Raw genomic sequence first — 21,391 nt, 5'->3', positions numbered from 1 at the left:
AAACAACGACTCGACGTCGTTTTTCGCAACAACGTGATTTATTGTCATTATTAAACATATCAGTTTTCAAAAAATGACCATGTAAAAAATCATTCATCCCGTTGAAATAATTCTTATTTATTTGTTGTCCCGATGACGTCATTGTACTGCTTCAATTATTATTATTATTAGAAAGAAAAAACAAATGGTCAAAGAATTTAAAACCGTTGATATAAGAAAATAAAATTAATAAAATTTCGTGAAATATATTCGTTTCCTGCTAAACATCTTTCACATCGTTTGCTGCATTATGCGATTCTAAGATTTTATAATTCAGTGTAAGGTGATCCGTTCTATCAGGTTCGCGAAGCGATCTGCCAATTATTTTGCAACGCGATCATACTGGCATAAGTTCCAAGACGTCTTAGTTAATATCGTCATGGACCAAGAAACTGATCGTTAGATTGAAAATTTGATGCATTCATGGCAAAAATGAGAAAGGGAAATACAGAACAATGAAGATATCAGAAAAATTGAACAGCATTGCTACGTAGCTTTCAATTTATTAAGAAAAGAAATACACTTCATTCGAAATTTCGTTTTATGCAATTGTATGTAGAAAATTCTTATTTTGCATAAGATCCGCAGTCTGTTTATAACAAAAATGTTAGTTGCTTTCCTTCAATAATTTTCATAGTTTTCGTGGTTCTGTCAATTATTGTAAAACTGTCTCCGACGATTAATAAATTGTATTGTATTGTAAATTGATTGTATCATATTTTCCCCTCTTCATATTTTCAGTTATAATGTCACGTGTATTGACATTTAAATTGCGACGACGTGAAAATGCAATGTTAATTCAACTATCATCCCACCACGGCCGTTTCGGCTTTCTTATGTATTACCACCGAAAGCTTAATGGTAAGCTTCTTAATGACAATATCCCACCAGAAACGAGCGTCAATATTTAAGTAACAATCCATAAAGTAATGACGAAGCTTTCTCAAAATTGCAATTGCTGCTGCAGTCGAAAAATTCGTTTAATAATTCTCAACATTTAATCATTCAATTCTAGGGTGCCATCGAGTAATATTCAAAACGTTCCTCCTATTTCTGACCTTGCGTGACCTTACAGGTCATTGTGTCGTATACGAATGAATTTGTCTTGACACACGCTTTTATATGATATAAAAAATATGTATCGCTCCATTTAAAAAATTGAAAGTCACCTTCATTTCTAAAAAATAGTGCCAACACAATAAAATTATTAAAAATAATATTAAGTCCTAACACTTATTATTTGCAAGAAAAACGCTGAATGTTTACTAACAATATGCTTTTTTATTAAAGTGTGACGTATGTACCGTATACATATTGCACGGTTCCTTTTTAACACCCTGTGTGTGTCTGTTGGTTCTATAGGACACGTGGTTTCCTTGTGGAAAATTGCATTTTGAGAATCGAGGATAAACGTGCTTTATTTGTTAGAAATAGCTAGAATTAAGGATTCACGTATTCCATTTCCCAGAAATAGTTGGAATCCAGGATGAACGTTTTCGATCCCTTAGAAACACTCGAGAATGAACGTGTTCCATTCTCCAGGATTTGCTGGAATCAAAGATAGAAGTGTTCGACGCTTTAGAAATAGCTACCATCGAGGATGAAAGTCCCCAGAAATAGATAGTCGCAAGGATAAACTATACCTGTCAGTCTACTACCTAGAAATAGGTAGACACAAGGATCAACGAGTTTTATTTCAACGAGTTTTATTTCCTACGTACAACTAGAGTAGAATAGAGGATTGACATCTCCAACACTCCAGAGATAACTAGAATTAAGAATGGGCATTGTTTTATTGCTCGGAAATTATTATTATGTAAGATGATGGAAAGCAACCAAACCGCGAGCAAAAAAGTAAGTCTCATCAACGATAATAAGTTATTTGGAAAATAATCGTTGGGATAATGTACTATCTTATGTGGCTACATGTCATATTTTTAAAAATTATTTCATTATTTGAATTTCAAATGAAATTCTAAAAGTAATATTTAATTTAGCTACTGCAATAACCTCTTCTTGAGGTGAAATTATTTACTATTTTATTTGAATAATGGATTTGAAATGAAAAATTATTCAAACAAAATATTATTTGATTTAACCGTCAAATGAAAATAAATTTTTGTTATTTCGAAAACAAAGATATTAAAGTATTTATTATCTTATTTCAAATAAAATCTGCCCAACCCTGATTCGAAATCGAAAGGAATTCTTGTTGTCAGTAACTCGTAACTAAAAATGAATTCCGTCATCAATAATAATTGTGAATGATCAGAAAAATTTTAATCACTCGCAATGGTCATTCCTAACCAAAATCATGTAAAGAATAATATTAACTCTCGTGCCGTATCTTTTAGAAGTTTGTTTGCAATAAGTATGATCTTTCTGGAAACAATTATAATCGAGGATGAAAATGGATCTGTTCCTTAGAAATAATAATTCAAAACATGAATGATCGTACTCTGCTCTACAATAGACATAGAATCGAGGGCGAGCGTGCACTATTCCCCAGAAATAGCTAAAATCATCGGACGAACGTGTTCTATTCCCTAAAAATAACTAAAATCGAATCCGAACGTATTTTATTTCCTAGAAATAGCTAGAATTATGACTAAACGTGCTTTGTTTCCTAGAAATAGTTCAAGTTATAACTAAACTTGTTTTATTTCCTAGAAACAACTAGAACCACGACTGAACGTGTAATATCTTCCACGAGTACCTAGAATCAAGGTTGGACGTATCCTGCTCTCTAAAAATATCTGCGAAAGCATCCTACTCCTTACAAAACAGGTGGAAACGCGAATCAACGTAAATTCTCCAAACACAGTAAGAATCAAGCGTACATGTGTACTTTTCCTAAAAGTTGCTAAAATCATGAAAGTATTTTATTCCGTAGAAGTAGTAGGTACATTTTCTTTTCCCCAGAGCTTGCTATAATTAACGTCAGAACACTAAAAGCACATAGTTTGTGTTCCCTTTTGAAAGTAACTACATTTATACAAAATACAGTGTTTACTCGATGTATGTCCAAAACACGGGTATAACCAGGGACATATATCGGCCAGGAGATACTATTCTTTCGCATTCGGCTACGCGTTTGGGACATATATAGAGTAAATACTGTACGTCTAAATAAAAAACATCTTTGCAATCTCAATTATCGTAAAATATAAAATTCAAGATCCGTCATTTGAAGGGTTAAGGGCAGAAATATTATGGCAGCCTAGAAACGGATAAACTTGAGAAGATAAAAGTTTTCTCTGGAAATACTTAGAACGAAGGATGCAGGTATACACTGTTCTCTACAAATATCTACAAATCGAGGATTTTTCGTAAAATATCCTTTGTTTCGCATTGCAGAAATTTCGCAGTTCCCTATTTTTAGCTATCAAAACGGGGCATTCCCAGTACGCTCGAGGAAAGCGGCTAATAGGGTTCCTCCTTGCAATCTGCTTAGGGTCTGCAAGGAACCCTCCATCGATCCTTCAGGATTTAAGGAACTCAACGGCACGAAGAAGCGAAAATCATTCAGGCCATAGCATCGAGAATACACGGTGTCCCGTTTAATTCGCTCCACTCGAATATCTCGAAAATCATCGATGACGCAAAACAATATCTCAAACAAAAGTTGAACAATCTCAAGAAACACGTAACATGACGTACGAATTTGTTTTTTCATAGAACGATACGTAAATTACATATGAAAGTCAAATTTGTAATATTACATGGTTGATAATGCAAGTTTTCTTTAAAAAAAAATCTATTACAAAACTTATGAATATTATTAATCAGATATTTTAATAGAATATAATGAGATGTTTAAATTGAAACACTTCGCGAATTAATGGTTCTTGTCAGAATCGATTTAGTATTTTTTTTTTTTATAGAGAATTTAGGACTAAATCGACTATTGAAACATTTCTGGAAATATTTAAATTGTTATACATGTATATCCTTCTCGAAACTATTCAACTTCTGTTCGAAACATTTCTCAGTATAGTTAACAATTTTTGAGATGTTTGAGAATGTTGATTTAAGTAGGACACCCTGTATGAGAACGACAGTTTTCACATTCCCATTGTGTCAGTTACGGAAAACTGTCGTTTTAATGAACGTGCATGCCAGTACGCATCGGCTGAAAGTAAATCTCTATTATGTCACACTCGAATTGCCTTGAATACACCAAGAAACGTTTGTTATGGTATTTACTACGATTACATAAGACTAGATAATCCCCGTTAGTACATGACCTGCGACTACAGAAACAACCGCTGCGATTTTATTCGATTTGTGTCAGCATTTATCTGGAATTGAAATATACGCTCACAGTTCTTAAAAGGATTGTGTTCCAGCATACAGTCTAAAGTTCGTTTTTAGAAAGTGTTGTGGAATACATATTTCAATAAATCTTCCTGCAGTATTTGTAAATTATAAAAATATAAATTATCCGACTATATATTCGTTAATATATTTCAAATCGACATGCATTGAAACTAACAGATCCTAAGTACAAAAATGCTTTAACAATTAACAATTATTATTTCACAATGTGACGTTTGCAGAATTGTATACAGAAAATCATTAAATAAAACACGGTACAGTCATTTAAGTGTAATAAAATTCAGAATGCAACAACAATTTTAGTCAATTGACATGTACAAATTTTTGAAAAAATGTCCACGATCTACTAATTGCATTTGCAAAAGCGTAGAACAAGAGGTAACGAGTGTGTGTTACCATCTGTGAAATTTTCAATAACGAAACCGTTTTTTGTTTCCAGTTCTGGGTCGAAAAATGCACAGCGTGGGCTCGCGGCAATATTGATCGCGATTAAAATGATATTATATTATTCAACGAGTGCTCGTTTTCAGCTTGGTTTCCAATAAAGAAAACTCGACAAAACCGACCCGTCCATGTTACACACGCTACGAACGCGTGTGTTCGGGGCTGCTTCGCTGTGCACGGGTTTGTCGCATTGTACCAGTTTACGAAGAATTTAAGCGTGATAAAAATTCCACAAATATGACAAAGAGGTATATCTCTCTTTACCCAAAAATGGTTCAATGAATATGGCGTAACCGAATGCGTTGAGAGAACAACGATTCAGAACAGACGTGGTGTAAGGGGCGGAAATAGAAAGACGATTCAATAGAAAACAAGGGGGTCAAACTTTAACTCGGAAAACCAGAAATTTTTAACTTTTTTAAATGTAATCCTGTCTATTTTGGCGAGAAAATTCCGAAAATCCAAGTTTCAATGTTAGGAATTCACTGGTTCAAAAGATATGCAGTTTAATTACGAAGTCTGAAGCTTGAAAATTGATCGAAGTAGATCTTCAATCCTTTTCCGTGATGTAAATTCTCATCAAATTTGCTACACTCTGATATGTCGTGACTGAAAGTTTCTAAACCCGATCAAAGAATGACCATACACGTATTAATGTTGTTAACAATGACTTATTTGAGTCAAAGATGGGCAATATTTGAGTAGAGATCCAACTACGACCATGCAGATATCAAAGTAGAGTACTTCTTCATTTAATCGATATAAGAAATTTCTGATTAATGTCCACAGCGAGTAACCGGAAACTGAGGAAAATATAATAGTAGATTTTCGAAATGGAGGCGAAGCGACGCGAGAGCTTTTGTATTCGATAAAGAATCTTCAACGGCAGAATAAGTGAAGTCTCGGCGGCAAAGGGATGTAAAGGAAAATCCCATCCGCATCAGCATCGATCGCCACGAGCTCTATTTTTCCCGAGGCGCTCAAAAAATCGGCTCGTTTATTGGAAAATTACTCGGCGCCGTTACCCTCGACGAACGAGGAGGCGTAAAGCGAGATAAGGATCTAAAGCCCCGTCGTTTTTGCCTAGATTTTACTGTCCTGTGAAACGTGATCCTAGCGAATTCCGCGCGACGGTAGCTTCAACGATACCTTCGTGCTGCGGAACTTTTCAGTTGCGCCGATCGGTTCGAAAGCCACCGTCGCTTCGCAAGAATAACGATCGACGGGCGCGACAAATAATGTTGTTAATTAAAGTCGAGCCGAGGGCCGATCGATTCGACAAGAACTGAACTTATTAAGTACCTTTCGAGCGATACATTAAAGAAAAAGTATGAGCTCATACTGTACGACGAACAATCGCTATGAAAGTTTTTGTTGGATTTTTATGCCACTCCTCCTTCACGTTTATAAACGGTGAAATTCGAAAATATAATTGCAACCATTTATTTATATAATAGTATTATTATTGTATGTGTTATTATTACCAGTTATTTATAGTAAAAACTATATTTATGAAACTTTTTATTTGTCCTTATTTTCTACAGTAGATGTATCAACAATGGAAAGAAAGGAATAACATTGTTTCGTTTTCGAGAAAATCGTGTTGAAAAATCCGTCGGATCCGCGTGCTTTAGTCTATGCAGGAAGTAGAATAGGTCGGTAATGATCAGACGCGACGGACTCGTCAAAAACTGTTACTCTATATTTTTTTCTTATTTTTTCCTAAGGAATCACCTCGTGTCATTCGGTCGCACCCTGTATAACAGTTGTGATTGCGTTGTTACACTTTATCTTTCAAAAAGATGACAAAAAATTTGGATTGCTATGGGAGTATTTGAGTAATTTTACTAAAAATTGTTAATGGTACAGTATTTTTTAGACATTGTTAGACGCAGTATTAATACCACTTACGATTTATAGTAGAATTATTGAAATATTTCAATGGGACTTTTAATAAAGAATAAAATTACATTGTTTGGCAAAAGGTTAGCTCCACTTGTCAGTGAAATGATTTAAATATTCCACAGACAGTCCAAATTTCTAATAATTTTTTTTTAAAGATGGAGTGCAACAAACTTTACAACTACACACAACTACATTAGTCTTCTAACACATAAATAAATAGTTGTAATTATATTCTTGTATTTTACCTTATATCAAGTGACACAGTTCATTTGAATTTAAAGATGATTCGTTTTTACCAATTTATTATAATTCAAAAATTGTGTAAGGTTGTAATTAATAGTGGCGAATGTTTCGATGTCTCACCTAACTGCTTTTTGGTAAAATGTTTAATTTATCTTAAAATCGGAAAGAATTCGTGTGTCCGTACACTGTTTAATAATTATCTTAACTAATTTGTAGAGCGGTTTCAAAGTTTCAGCCGGTAGCGCATACGTGTTGAATTTAATTGGATATTCTGGAAATGTTTTAAATGTTCAAGAGAAACATAAAGTTAGCTTCGCGTTGCCTGAAGAGTTTTATTCCCGATGAATGCGGGCGAAATATAGGAAAATTAGTCGGACTAGGTACGGAGTTTCGCGAAATTAATGATCATGGTTTTAGAGGGTGATTCTGCATCCACTGATTAGCGGGTACGCCAGCTAATTGCTTATAATGTTGAAGCTTAAGCTTAAATTGCCCATTCCGCTATCTGTAGAATATCATTTACTCGAGCTTTGACTACAACAAATTTTGATCTATTTTTCAGATTTCTTATTTCGAGTAAACGTTTCTGATAGATTTTCTCAATTCTTAATATTTTTTTAAATTCTCACGCGTGGCGTTCTAAATAATCAATTATGAAAGAAAAAACAAATTTTCAACTATTAAGACATTCCGTGCTTTAACAGTAACAGTTACCACTATACGGGGTGTTCCAAAAAGGTCGGATCTCGTTCAAAAAATTTCAATGCGCAGGGTAAGCGAAATATGCGAACCGCGTAATTCCATTCAACAATGAAAAAATTCGGATAATTCTATTGTACGGTGAACCCTCAATTCCGCTGATTTATCCGACTGTTCGTTAGCCAATTAAGTCGTATTTTATCTTTTTCCAGCCTGCGGAATATTTTTATAATGTGCTTTGAAGTGAATTTTTGAATAAATCCAGAAACATTTTTGCAAGTTTCCTACGAAAATTCGCCAACGCGCTGAGAAATGACAGATCAGTAATGCATTCTCGCTTATATAAACAAATCGTTGGAAAAACTTTATCAACTTTTTGTCACGACACTCGTTTACCCGAGGTACATAACTGCCTCTGAAATTTTTCCTTCCTTGTCACGCGAAACGCATCAACTTTTGTTTGCGGCAGGTGTTGACTCTCACTCCGCGGAACTTTCTTTTAATTTTTTTTTCTTTTCTTGCCACATGATACGCCCTGATATTGCGAAAAATTTCATACGACCGTTCAATATTATCAGAAAGTGCCGATCTTTCGAATAGAAAAATAATTAAATAATTGGTCTATATTTCGATTCTAAGCACATATGGACTGCAAGACTGATATTTTAACGTTCAATAATACTTCGTTCTGAATAATTATGCGATATAAATGGCCCCTGGGAATATTGCGTCTGTTCTTGCATTTCTCAAACTAGTAAGTTTTTATTACCAAATGTAATTATTATGTATACTGGCTTCAAACACAGTAATTAGATTGTAAAATGTCGATGCAACCCACACAAATAATGTTTGCATGAATGTAGTTATGGCCTGAACCAAAAGAAATAAAAAATTTTGATTATTTACTAGATGGCGGCATTTTCAAGTCAAATTACCGGCTTTTTCAATATTTTTCGGCCCTCGGCACGATCAAAAAATTAGAAAAAAATTAACGGGAACAATTATAAAAAATATTTTATAGCCCCCAGCAGGTTATAAGTAGACTGCGGAGCTTTATGCAAAATAAAACTTGTCTGCATCTAAGCAGAATGTTATTTCTTCACTTGTTAAATTTAATAGATGAGAAACAGTATGTCGACATTTGAAATTTTTTTAATTTTCCTACAATTTCCAATTTTATCTACTCCATTTTTTAATCAATGCATAAAGATCCGCAGTCTAGTTATAAGAAAAGATTAGGTCTTTTTAGCGAGACACCTGTGAATTTACGATAGAATTGCTCCATAAATTTCAGCACACATTTGAAATAATGTTCAACGCACACACACCGCCCAAGAATAATTATAAAAAAATATTTTCTAACCGAAAGTAGGATGTAAGAAAAATCAGATCTCTTCAGCGAGACACCTGTGAATTTACGATAGAGTTACTCTATAAATTTCAGCACGAAGAGGGCATCATAAATGTTCATTCACAGGACAGGTCACCCTATCTTCGAATGCTAGAAAGCGAGCAAGAAGGCGCGAAGACTAATGATCAGACTGCGGATTTTATGCGATTATGGTAAAAATGGTTACGCAAAATTTAAAGCATTGGTCGTGATAAAAATATTGAAGGCCATACGTGTATTAGTTTCAGGTCAAAAAGATAATTGAAAGAAGGAAAATTTTGTATTTGGCTCCCGTGTCTTGCAAACATATTTTATTTTGCACAAAGATCCGCAGTCTACTGATGTAATTTTCTGTAATCCATTTTGAAATAATCCTCAGAGCCAGTACTGATGTCGGCAACGAGGGGCGTTCGTCAACGCATCAATCCCAAACCCCCAGCAATTTGGAGAAACCAAACTGAACCTAAATCGAAACTTTTCACCGGTGTATTCAAGACAGCGTTCCACCGAGCCGGCCCTCCGGGGCCAGTCGATCCGAGTGTACCTGAGTAGTGCGTGCACTTGTTATGATTCGGATGACCTTGGCAGTTAACGTGGTGTTCGTGCGAGTGGTGCGCGTGACGGTACTGCTGCCGTTGCTGATGATGATGCTGGTGCTGGCTGATCGGCGATTTGAGCACGCTGAGGACCAGGTCCTCGTGCGATGGCACGATCCTGGTCAGCTGCCGGCTCTGCCGGAATAGTGTCTCCTGTTCACCGCGGTTCATCCTGCAACCAAGTCGTCGTCGCTGCAAATAGAATCCCGGATACCATTCGTGTCTCCCTCGGCCCGGACCGCTGCCTAGCATAACAGCGTGCAGCATCCCGAGGCTGTCTTGCCGATCGTGCTCCGCGAGCGACCTTCACCGGCCACCAGGTCCCTTCTGTCCATGGTCGTCTACGGTTTGCAACCACTGCGGCCACTGTCACCGAGCCAGCTCGAGTCATCGGACACCACTAAGTCGATCGTCAGCTAGATCCTCAAGCGATCCTCACGACGCTCGTCACCGATCGATCCTCCACGGCTGCGATTACAGCTTCTCTCGCTGGTTCCTCGGCCTCTCGACCGATTTTCTCGTTGCGTCGCGCTGTCATTCTTCCGTTCGCGAAGATCCTCGACACCGGTCGCCTAATCCGCGGACCGTAAATCAACGCGCAAAATTCGACTCGAGTCTAAAAATTAGCTCCGCATCTCCTCGATGGGAATCGAACGGTCGTTCCAGTCGGCCGATGGTTTCCGGTAGAGAAATTCGAGAGCCTGAGCCTGATTGTCGTTCTGGAAAATCGCCTGTCAAGGATCAAATCTCGAGGATCCCTCCGGCTCCGGTCTCCCGTAAGATCGAAACCCCTGCTCGCCCACTTAGAAATACGTTTAGGATTGCTCGCTGGTTGATTATTGCCCTTGTACATGGATCACAGAAGCGGAAGGACCGACCCTAAGTTCCTCGTCATCCCCGGGCCTAACTTTTTGCATCTGTCGCCCCAGTTTCGAGCCGGACTGCGAGGGGAGCTCGCGTTTCCCGTTAAAAAGAGGATCGCCGGCGAAGATCGACCTCGTGTCCTCTGACCTTTGCGAGTTCAAACGGTCTCATGAATCTTTCAGCTCCGTCATTCCGTTTCGGCGATGTTCCGCATAGTCTTCGGAGTCTCACTCGGAATTAGGCCTAACGTTTTTCCTATCGTTCATGGTCCGGCTTATTTATCGTTTGTCCCGGAGGGTCGAAGAGGACGAAATTTCACGGCGCCGTTGATCAGTCGCTCGACCCTTGCGGGATCTATCGTAATCGCCATTCGGCTGGAGGGACGAAGCAGCTATTTTCATCGAATTTTGAAATGTTAATTGAACCGAGGCTTCTCTGACGTTTCTCTGTGAGCTAAATTCGAAGATCGAACCACTTCCACCGCGATGTTTCTATGCTGACGCTGGAAACGCGATTTAGGGTTGCACCCCTCCGCGACGGTCGTCGAACAACTACCACGTCGATTCCTTCGGCACCAGTGATTAACCGAAATTTCACTTGTTTCTCCAGATACAGAGAGAGAGAGAGAGAGAGGGAGAACTCGAAAAAATTAACTCGCGACACTGAAGGAGATTTTGTCACAATAGTAAATGCACTGTAGCTTCTTCACTGACAACAACCGAGCACCGCAGGGCAGGAGGGATAGGGGTTTTTTGGGGGGTGGGGGGACGAAAGTTTGTCACAGCAGTATCGAAAGAATTTCCAAAAATTTTTCACTGACGATCTCTCACTGTAGCAATTTCTCGAGGTTAACCGTTGCACTCGACGATAGGAAGCACGACACGAAGATTTCTTTTAGGGGTTAGGGGAGCGAGGCGGTGGTGGGGCGTTGAATTTAATGGGCACCTGTACGAATCACGGTGTTTTTCGAGGACACGAGGTCGCGTCGTGTAAGCCGAGGACGCGTAATGTGCTCATGACGACAGTTCGCAACCAACTGTGGCTCTTGGCCGCCCTGTAGTTCCGCCACCCACCGCAACCCCGAGAGCGGGGGTGGCCAGGCGCTTGCACGGTGCCGCGCACCGTTTAGAGATCAGAAGAAATGTTTTCATCTCATTTCCCCCTACTTCGGACGACGCACCACCCCCTCACCTGCCAACCCCTCTCCCACCACCCCCGTCGCACCACGGTGAATTGCTCTACCGAGATGCACTCGATTCCAGGTGCGGACGCGCTCGCGTTTGAATTCACTGATTCTCCGAGTAACCGACGTTGCTCGGTGACATTGTTGATGAAACGATTCCGTGCCTCGGCCGAGTCGCTGAGGTTTTTCTGTGTGGGACGAGCACAATGTAGGAGGTAGAAGGTCAGAAAATTAATTTTCCTGCCATTCATTTCTCGGAATGTATACCGAGACTAATGACACCCGTAATAATTTGTTGCGTCAGTGCGCAACTGCGATTAACGAGCTGCTGAGATACGCGGCTCGAATGGAGGCAGTAAATAAAATGAAAAGAATAATCGGGTTTCCGGATAACTGTACAGCCTTTAATAGATACAGTGAATTCTCGATTATGTCAACAACACGGGTCTTATATCGTCCAGGCGTCTCATGCTTGGTGGATCCTAACAGGGTATACCCCGCGGTAGTGGGGATAATTTCGCGACGTTTATCATCCAGGTCTTGGCGACATATATAGAGAAATCACTGTAGTGTGGTAATTATTTAGAGAAAGCAAATGTTTAAAATAGCGGTCACCCGTGCGGTGGTGACATGTATATGAAATAGTTGTTCAGAATGATGACCTTGAGTACGTATTTCAAGGTCATGGAAATCGGCGAGGACACTTTTCTAAGTAATTACCAATGTTGTGAGGAGTGGTATAGAAAGATATAAATAGAGGTTGATTATAGTAAATTCGACTTGTTCTGACTTGTGACTCCAGTTTCCGTAACTGGTCCTCGCAACGCTGGCACATGAATACAGAAACGTCGGGGATGGAATTTCCCTCCACCAAAATATTGAAAGTGGGGCGGTAGACAATAAAACAGAATAGGGGGTTTCTAAAATGAATTCTAAAAAAGGGCGACGCCCATAGACGAAATACGTCAACGCTGGTCACGACACAAAATATGGTAAATAAGACCTACAGAAGTTAATAAAATTAAAATTGAAATGTCTCTGAAATTAATGACTTTTCGACATACGTAGGTTAATACCCTTTTATAGAGAATGATAAGTTGCGTCGAATAGTGAAAAATATATGTTTCTATTCAAAAATATGAAGGTGAACTTGAAACCTCCTAAGTTCTACTTACAACAAAACTCTTGTTGTAGTATTGTAGTTCTCATTATACTGAAAAACTTTGGTTAATTATGTCTTTTGATATTTTTGAAAACAGCGGAGATAATGATGTGCTAACATGCACTGAACCACCCTGTATAATTTTGAATTTAAAACTGGCCAATTGTTAACGTTCTTGATCGAATATTTGATTGTAACGTTTCTATAGATATTACTTTAATTGATGATTGATTGATAATTGAATTTTGTTTCCGTAGTCGACCAATTAACTTCGCACATGATTAATATTTCGAATCCCATTATTGCTTTTACATTTTTGATCGTCAACGATTCTTGTACGGGCAAATTTGCATTTAAATTGCAATATTTCATTTCACGTTGATTAATATTTCGACTACAGATTACGGTGTGTTCATGACATTTGCAAATATTGGAAAAATGCAATAAATCATGCACAATGACAGACTTTAAAGATATTTTTATTTCATTCTTATAAAAATTAATGTGTTCCGCTTTTTTATATTGACGTAAATTAATATAATAAATTTTGATTGATAAAACAATTCACGAAAGTAAAATGTTGTAGAATGATGCTCCATTAATAATAAACTTGCAAGACAAAAGCAATCATAAAACTATTAGGAGGATTAAATTATTATTATTATTGGAGGATTATATAATAATAATTATTATTATTATTGAAAGGACCTAAAAACTATTTGAACACTTTTTCGTTTTTATTTATTTTTATTTTTTTTCATAATTAAACTATGATATTTTCGTGAAAAAAATAGTACAACAATTAGCCTGATCACATTTTAAAGCTTGAGTCTCCCATTTTCATAAACTATCATTCATTTTCACCTAAGAGATGTTTTCCCTCGAAAATGCTAGCAATTGATCGAAACAATTTTCCAAAGTGGAAAAATTAGTTTTCAAATACTTGTTGAATCTATACCTATTTATGAAATATTATTTTTTCACTGTTTTCACAAAATCCAGTAAATCCTATTTAATCCAAAACATTAACGTCACTGCGTAACAGCGCTGAAACGAATTTCATGTATGCATAATGCTCAGATTTCAAGAGGTGGCTTTGTTTTCTATTCTGCATGGCTAGAAAGCCGTAGCATGTTAAACATTAAGCTCCCGATAATTGAAAAATGAGATGTTGTCGAGGTTTTCCTGCGGTTTGGCCTCCGCATCGAAAACCACCGAAAGACGATGTTCTAAAATTTACTTCCCGAAGCCGGGACAACGATGATGAGACTCGTATGTGGGAAGCTGTCGCATCGACTATGTCTAAAAAATTAATAAATATTTGTCATGTTTTACAACCATTTTGTTTAACCAAATAATCTCCATTAATTTGTAAACATTCTTCTTAACAAAAAGTAAGCCATTTCTCTTTGACATTTTAATATTAATCTCAAGTTTAATAATAAATAAATACTCCTGCATGTACAGTATACATCACCCAATATTTATAATAACGTAATTATTATAATTATTATAATAACGTAATTCTTATAATTATTATAATTATAATATTAGTATAATTATTATTATACTAGAATATATTAGTATACTAGTGTCTAATATATTTAAGTATGTTTGCGTACAAGTATGCTGATATTGTTAATTACAATGCAAGTATGTTAATATAAGTAGTATACTATTGTACAACTATACATATACATTATGCTTATAAATATTCAGAAGGCACTGCGTTTAACTTGTGCATATACTATAACATTCAAAATGTACTAATTTATAGCTATACTTAAATCTTGTGATAGTTTTTTTATTGCTATCTCCTTTGCCGTAAATCGATGCTGACAATTGGTATTTTATTGTTGCTTTAAAGAAAGGAACTTTTACGGTAGGTGCTATTGGCAATTTATTTCGTATACACCAATCCGATAAAAACGATAACAACGTCTTTGTAGTCGCCATAAACAGTTTGTGCATGCATGGAGAAAATCGATATACGTGCATCTCGCTTCACGTACATCCATCACACATCCCATGGAATTAATTAAAATCCCATCGCAAGGTTCAAAGAAATTAAGGGATTGAATGATTGTGGATCCGGTATTTTTGTACGAAAAAATTTGTGAAAAAATAACGGTTGTTACTGAATTTTGTGGGGGCTGCAAAAATTATATTATCTTGCAAATGTCACGTTGGTATTGACTATGACCTTAGAAAAATATACAGTACAATTTAATATATTTATTATTATTTCAGTATATTTTTAATTTTCTCACGTTACGAACAAAAGATACGTTTAATTTTGTGTCCGATTTGAGTATTAAATTTCGAATTTTGACACTTCTCATAAGTTCAGATATTAAGTGAAATTTTTATTTTAAATGTACGATAAAAGCATATCAATTAGATATTATTTATATTGAATCCGTGAATAAATAAGAAATACCATTTGTCTAAAATTTTTTAAATGTATAGTACAAATAAAATTCTTTTTGAAAATGATCTTCACTGGATAATAGTAGTCTAGAAATTGTAACAACTTCTTTGCTGAAGTATTAGAATAAAGATAATGTAAAGCATTTTAATTTTTTACTTTTTACAATTTTTTTATTAAGATGATTTTCGACATTCAAAATTCGCAAAGAAAACTTGACTTCTGGAACGGTTCTGAATTTTTTCAACTCTTTAAAATAGGTCAACATTTCTAAAATGTCCACTCAATTTGGAAATAATTGTGAACTTCTTCTTGTTTATTATCATATCTGATTAGACTTCTGGCAAGAATTCCATTTTTTCTTTTGCACTGAACTCTCGGCTTCTGTATCATTTTATAGTCCCACGTGCAAGCGTAACCTCCAAAGTCGAATTAAAAAGTCCCTTTAGCACATTTCAACTCTACTCAGCTCGCGCATATGTCAATTATTGATTACTTCTACTTCTGTCGGTGTCAAGTAGATAACGTGTTACCACCGCGTTATAGTTCACAATGAGCAGAAGTAATACCCGATCCGCAAACACATTGCACATGATGTTCATAATTTTTTCAGTTCTCCTGGCACATTAATCCATTTCATTCCTAATGGCAGTGCTAATTGCGGAACAATACCGTGTGTGAAAAATACAGAACAAAAACAAGTGAAATATTACTTTAAGCTAAGTGCACACGTTTTGTAAACCTAAATACCAATATTACTCAACTATTTTATGACATTAAAGATAACCATACATTTATGCAACCGTGCATAATAATGTAAATCCTTGCACAAATATTTATTTCTAAAAATTTTTTTAAATTGCAATGTAATTATTTATACCACAATTTTACAAATGTTTTTTACACAATACTATATTCAATTACATATAATATGGTATTATCAAAAAAAAATAGGTTGAAAAAATATATATGTATTGTTAAGCGACCCGTGACGGTCACTACATATCAACATGGCGGTGCCCTTCTTACCTATCAAAAATCGCACATCTTTACACACACATAACTTTTAAACTAGTGATCTCCTAGGATCAAAACTTGGATTTTCGGCATTTCCTCGACAAAATCTACAGGATTGCATTTAAAAAAGTTTTAAATTTCTGGTTTCCTGAGACGAAGTTTAACCGTTAACTCTATAATGAGTTACATATTCATAATTTCGACAATTGCAAACGTTTTACGAATAGAATTAACTGCATTTCAACCTGTACCAACGGACATGTAAGCGTCACACATTTTGTCTAACGCTGAAAAATAGAAATACAGCCGATTGCGAGAAGGGAAAGCGAGCTACTGTATTGTTAATTTAAAGAAAAAGCTTTCTACTTCCGTGTGCTTACTTTCTGCGTTTCTAATTCCTCCCGCAGAATGAAGTCGTGATTGGCGGCAAAGACCTCGAGATATGAGCTAGTAATCCCACTTTTATATCGGTCGCCACTCAGCTAGCTTTTATGTTAGAGCCGCCAAAAGGTTGCACGAATCCTTCGACCAGAAGTCATTTATCAGTTGAACCCTATTCGTCGTGTTAAGCCCGCGAGCTTTATCAAATACAAAGACCACGAAATTGAACAGTGTAAATGAAGTTGTATTACGTCACGCCTAACAAATATGTCAGCACAGTACAGTCTGTCACACCAGAGGCTACCATAGACATTTGCAAGAGAGCCAGTTAAATATACAAAATTTGTATACAATAAATGTACAAACGACCAAAAAATTAAATTTCTACATATTATTATTTGGGCATTTTTTTTAGTATATACTGGATAACACTTTCAAGAATTTTCTCAGCAGTAAAAAAAAACTTCTACCTTAAAATTCTGCAACTTTAATAATATAAACATTCAGCAGCAAAAATTCTCAAACGTTGGTCAATTTATTATTACACACTTTAGACCCCTACTAATAAAATTTCAAACCCTGTATGCTTTAGAAATAATTCACAGAGAACCTCTTTCTTCTTAGCCATGACAAACATTTTAAATTTTTATTTTACTCTTTCAGATGAAAGATCCACATGCTGTTCACAAAAGTAGCGTATAATATGAGAAACTTCCCTCAAGACGAAACAGAGATTATGCGAATGAGGAATACATAAAGGTTTCATGAATTATCCAAGAGATAGGAAACGATCATAGAAAACTATTGTCAATGCATCGACGATTAAAAATAAATGTAAGAATTAATATTTCACGGCGAAGGTCGGCGTCGATAAACGACATTTCTAGTAGCATGATCTAATGCGTTGTCGAGTATAAATGCTCACGGATATTCATTATTCATTTACAGAATTTTGAATAAATATTCTGAACTATGAAATTTTCCGGAGAGTCTTTTATTGTTAATCGATCGTATAATTTTGTTCGTGTTTCATAGTGTGTTGCATCTAATGAAATATTGTGTCTACGAAGAGACCGCTATCGAAACAAATGATGGCAGCGATCATGTTAAATATTCATCAGGTGCACGTGCACTTAACTGTCTCGATTTAACCCTGCGGAGGTCATGGTTCATCGGATAGATACATGCAAAATCTTTTTATAAATATTTTTTAACAGAGCAAGAGTAATTGACAGATGTACAGTCTGCGTAAAAAGTATTCGTACAGCGACTAACTGCACGAAAACGATTTGTTTAACGACATACGTTGGTCAATTTTCGGAAAACGAACAATATTCATTAGAAATGATAGATATACCTGTACTATTTGTTTTTACGAAATTTTCACAATTTAAATATCGGGAATTTATGTCGTGTTGAAATGTAGTGTTTAAATACTATTTGGATCCAATACTATTAATGAAATCGTGAAAATTGATAGAAACAATATGTATACGTATTTCAACATTTCTTTTAAATAATTTTACCTAAAATAAAATATACATATACATATGCACGAAATATGTTAAATTAAAGTTCAAATGTTCAATAAGAATATCTGAGAAGTAGCACTTTTAAATTGTATTTACTCTTCAAGATATACAATCTGCATGATGTCCTTACGAATTCTCTTTAGGTCAGAAATCGAAGAGTTGTACGAGTAAAGAATAGGATAAAGATCAAGAGAATAGATTACAATATGGTTTCCCGAAAATAAAGTTCAAACCGGAAAATCCGTTTGAAGTCAAAGCACGAAAAATTACTCGGCTATTAAATCAATAAACAATCCGTGAATTAAACGTAAGAATTAATATTTCACATTGAAGGTTAGGGTCCAATAACGACATTATTCATGAAAATGCCGGATACAATATAGAGAAGTATTGACAGTAAAAACTATAACCGTCGATTTTTTATGAGTAATATTATATGATGCCGATTAGGGTATATAAATTACTTACTGTAATAACGTAAAATTGATACGATCTTCCACTTATTACATATCTGGAATTTTTCAAAGTATTCTAAACTTGAACAGTATTTCATAATTCATTAAAAAATAGTAATATATAATTCAACAAAAATAAAGTTGAAATATTTGTTCAATTAATAATTTTTTGACATACATAGGTCAATACTTTTTTATACAAAATGAAATCTTCAAAACACTTTCAGCTACAAATAAACTGTTATAGCCATATTGTAGTCCTCTTTATACTGAGAAACTTTGGTCAATAAAGTTTCTTCATATTTTCCAAAACAGCAAGGATAATGATGTGCTAATATATACTGAATCACTCAGTGCATACATGCAATATGCAGTACACATTTTCCGATAGAAAATTCAAATATTTAATTCTGATAAATATCGTATTCTCTCCGTTACACAATATTTGCAACGAGATATTTGATTATTGTCATGAAATCATATACTGGTTTAAGAGATTTATTTTCATACACGTTAATATTTACACCTCGAAGTTATAAGGTTGGTAAACGGATAACATTAACAACTGTAATTCTGAAGTGCACAGTTCCTCTGTTAAATACTCAACGATGATTAATTCTCGAATAAATGGAGAGAACAGTTTCTAATTCGTTAGCTGAACGAGTGAGATAGGAACAATGCATAATTAAGCACAGAAGCTCTTAGTGTTTTATTACAGTTCGCAAAAAGGGCAGACAGAACATTTGTATTACCCGGGTCATTTAAATTCCAGTTTTCAAAATAGGAATTCCGAATTCTGCAAATAACATAGGGTAAGCGTCCCAATTACTGTACCTATATTAATTATACTTATTTTGAAAGCATAATGAATATTAAATTTTTCTCATTCAAATCAGTTAATGTATATGGTACATATCTCTTTTTTAATATTGTATATGCTTTAAAAATAAGTATAATTAATATAGACACAGTAATTGGGTCCCTTACCCTACAACTTCGTGAATTAAATAACAGGTTAACTTCGAACGATTCACAAGAAGGAAAAGAAGGAAAGTGCGTTTTTCTTTGATTAAGTAGATCAAGAAGAGTAGGCCCGGGCAACTTGCGGCTCGCGAGCCACAGATCCCCCATTCTCCCTACTTCAGGGTCCCACCAACTAATTCCTGTGGAGTGTAGATGCACATGCACACATTCGCAGTCGCGCGAGAACGCGAGGCAAAGCGTGGTAGGGGCAATATGAAATAGTTAATGGTGGGGGGCTGGTACACTGGTAGTGGGAGTCTTGAAGCGACAGCGGGGAAGAAGTTGCCCGGCCTGGAATAGATCATATTTGTAACCAGACATACTCGCGGACTGACAAGTAATCTGTTTAGATGTTTGCTTGAGGGTGATTAGGCACGAACTTGTGACTCGCCTTGTATGTACAATGTCCTATGAAAACATGCGTGTGTTTATCTTCGACTGTTTTGCCTCGACTACGCCATCTTTAAACTGGATGAGTCAGCTAAAACTGAAAACCGTTTTATTTATCAATTTTTCCAACCATCAATTCAACGGTGTAACAAATTCTCACCCGTTTGCATTTTGATAACTATCAGATGATTATTATAGACGTTTTGAACAAAATTCGAAATTCATTTTTCCATCACCTTCAGTTTTTTAGAAAAAATTGAATAATCAAAACCAAATTTTCAATTGTAAGAATGTTTTCAAAGATGTACAGGGTGTCCAAAAAATGTTGTCCTTGAAAGGAGTGATTCCTCGGGTCATTTCGAGTAACTTTTTCCTTTGCGGAAATGCTCTCCGCGGCTTTGTTACGGAGTTATTAACGAAAAACACGGACCAATCAGAGAGCGACTACCGCGGCCGGATTCCGGCCCGATGAGAGGCCCCACTAAGCGTGGCGTTGACATTGGTCGAGCCGGGGTCCGTTTACTGTATCCGCGCTCTGATTGGTCCGTGTTTTTCGTTAATAGCTCCGTAACGAACCCGCGGAGAACATTTTCGCAAAGGAAAAAGTTACTGCAAATGATTTCAGGATCACCTCCTCGAAAGATGGCAGAAGATTATGGAGCAAAATGTTCACCGGGACGGACGCCACTTGCCCAACTTATCTTCGTCTTCTTCACCACTTATTTTCATTTAATTTCATATAACAAAATTTAAAACTGTTTCTTAAGTATATGGACAGACTGTTACAAGTAAAAATAAATTGGCGTTAATTATTACGAAAACAAAGTTGTTATTGGCACCTAATGAAAAAGCGTGGCGTCCCTCCTACGTTTTATTTATGGAGACTTTATGCAGTCACAGTAACGCCCAGGCACGAGTGACTCTTAAAATTCCCCTGGATCATGGATCGATCCTCTCTGATTCCGGCGGTCGTTCGAAAATAACCGTCAACCCACGGCCACGGCACGTGGGCTTTATGGTCGTTCCGCGGCACAAGTTCCTTCCGGTCACGAGTCATTCGGAAGAAATGAATGGACGCCGAAGGCTTCCCTTTAGAATCGATTAATTCTCGTTCCCGGGGCGCGGCGGAAAGAAATTCGGGGAGGAACTCGCAGGCAACCGGAAACTAAAGGGTGTGCTCGCGCAGCTTTTGGGGGGTGAGTAATGGAAAGAAAAAAGGAGAAGGGGACCACGGTTCCTACGTCCAAACAGTATCGAACTGTCCTAAAAAATCAGACCACACTGGTCCGCAAAAGTATTCGA

The 21,391-nt window shown here is 36.3% G+C and overlaps 1 protein-coding gene across 8 annotated transcripts in view; it reads right to left on the bottom strand.

Moving 5' to 3' along the window:
- The window catches only part of LOC143359185 (potassium voltage-gated channel subfamily KQT member 1-like), a 94,143-nt gene extending 82,547 nt beyond the window's left edge, over positions 1 to 11,596 (bottom strand). For 7 of the 8 annotated variants that reach the window (XM_076796933.1, XM_076796936.1, XM_076796941.1 and 4 more), the window contains exon 1: positions 9,603 to 11,596. In XM_076796933.1, coding sequence (XP_076653048.1) covers positions 9,603 to 9,921 — 319 coding nt within the window. In that variant the 5' untranslated portion in view covers positions 9,922 to 11,596. The remainder of the gene's footprint in view (positions 1 to 9,602) is intronic. The other variant, XM_076796938.1, reaches the window with a different exon arrangement.
- Between the last annotated feature and the right edge of the window lie 9,795 nt (positions 11,597 to 21,391).

Source organism: Halictus rubicundus, chromosome 11 (assembly GCF_050948215.1).
Source record: "Halictus rubicundus isolate RS-2024b chromosome 11, iyHalRubi1_principal, whole genome shotgun sequence".
Classification (NCBI taxonomy): domain Eukaryota; kingdom Metazoa; phylum Arthropoda; class Insecta; order Hymenoptera; family Halictidae; genus Halictus; species Halictus rubicundus.
Note: the sequence above shows the minus strand (reverse complement) of the source record. Positions and strands in the feature narration are given on the sequence as shown.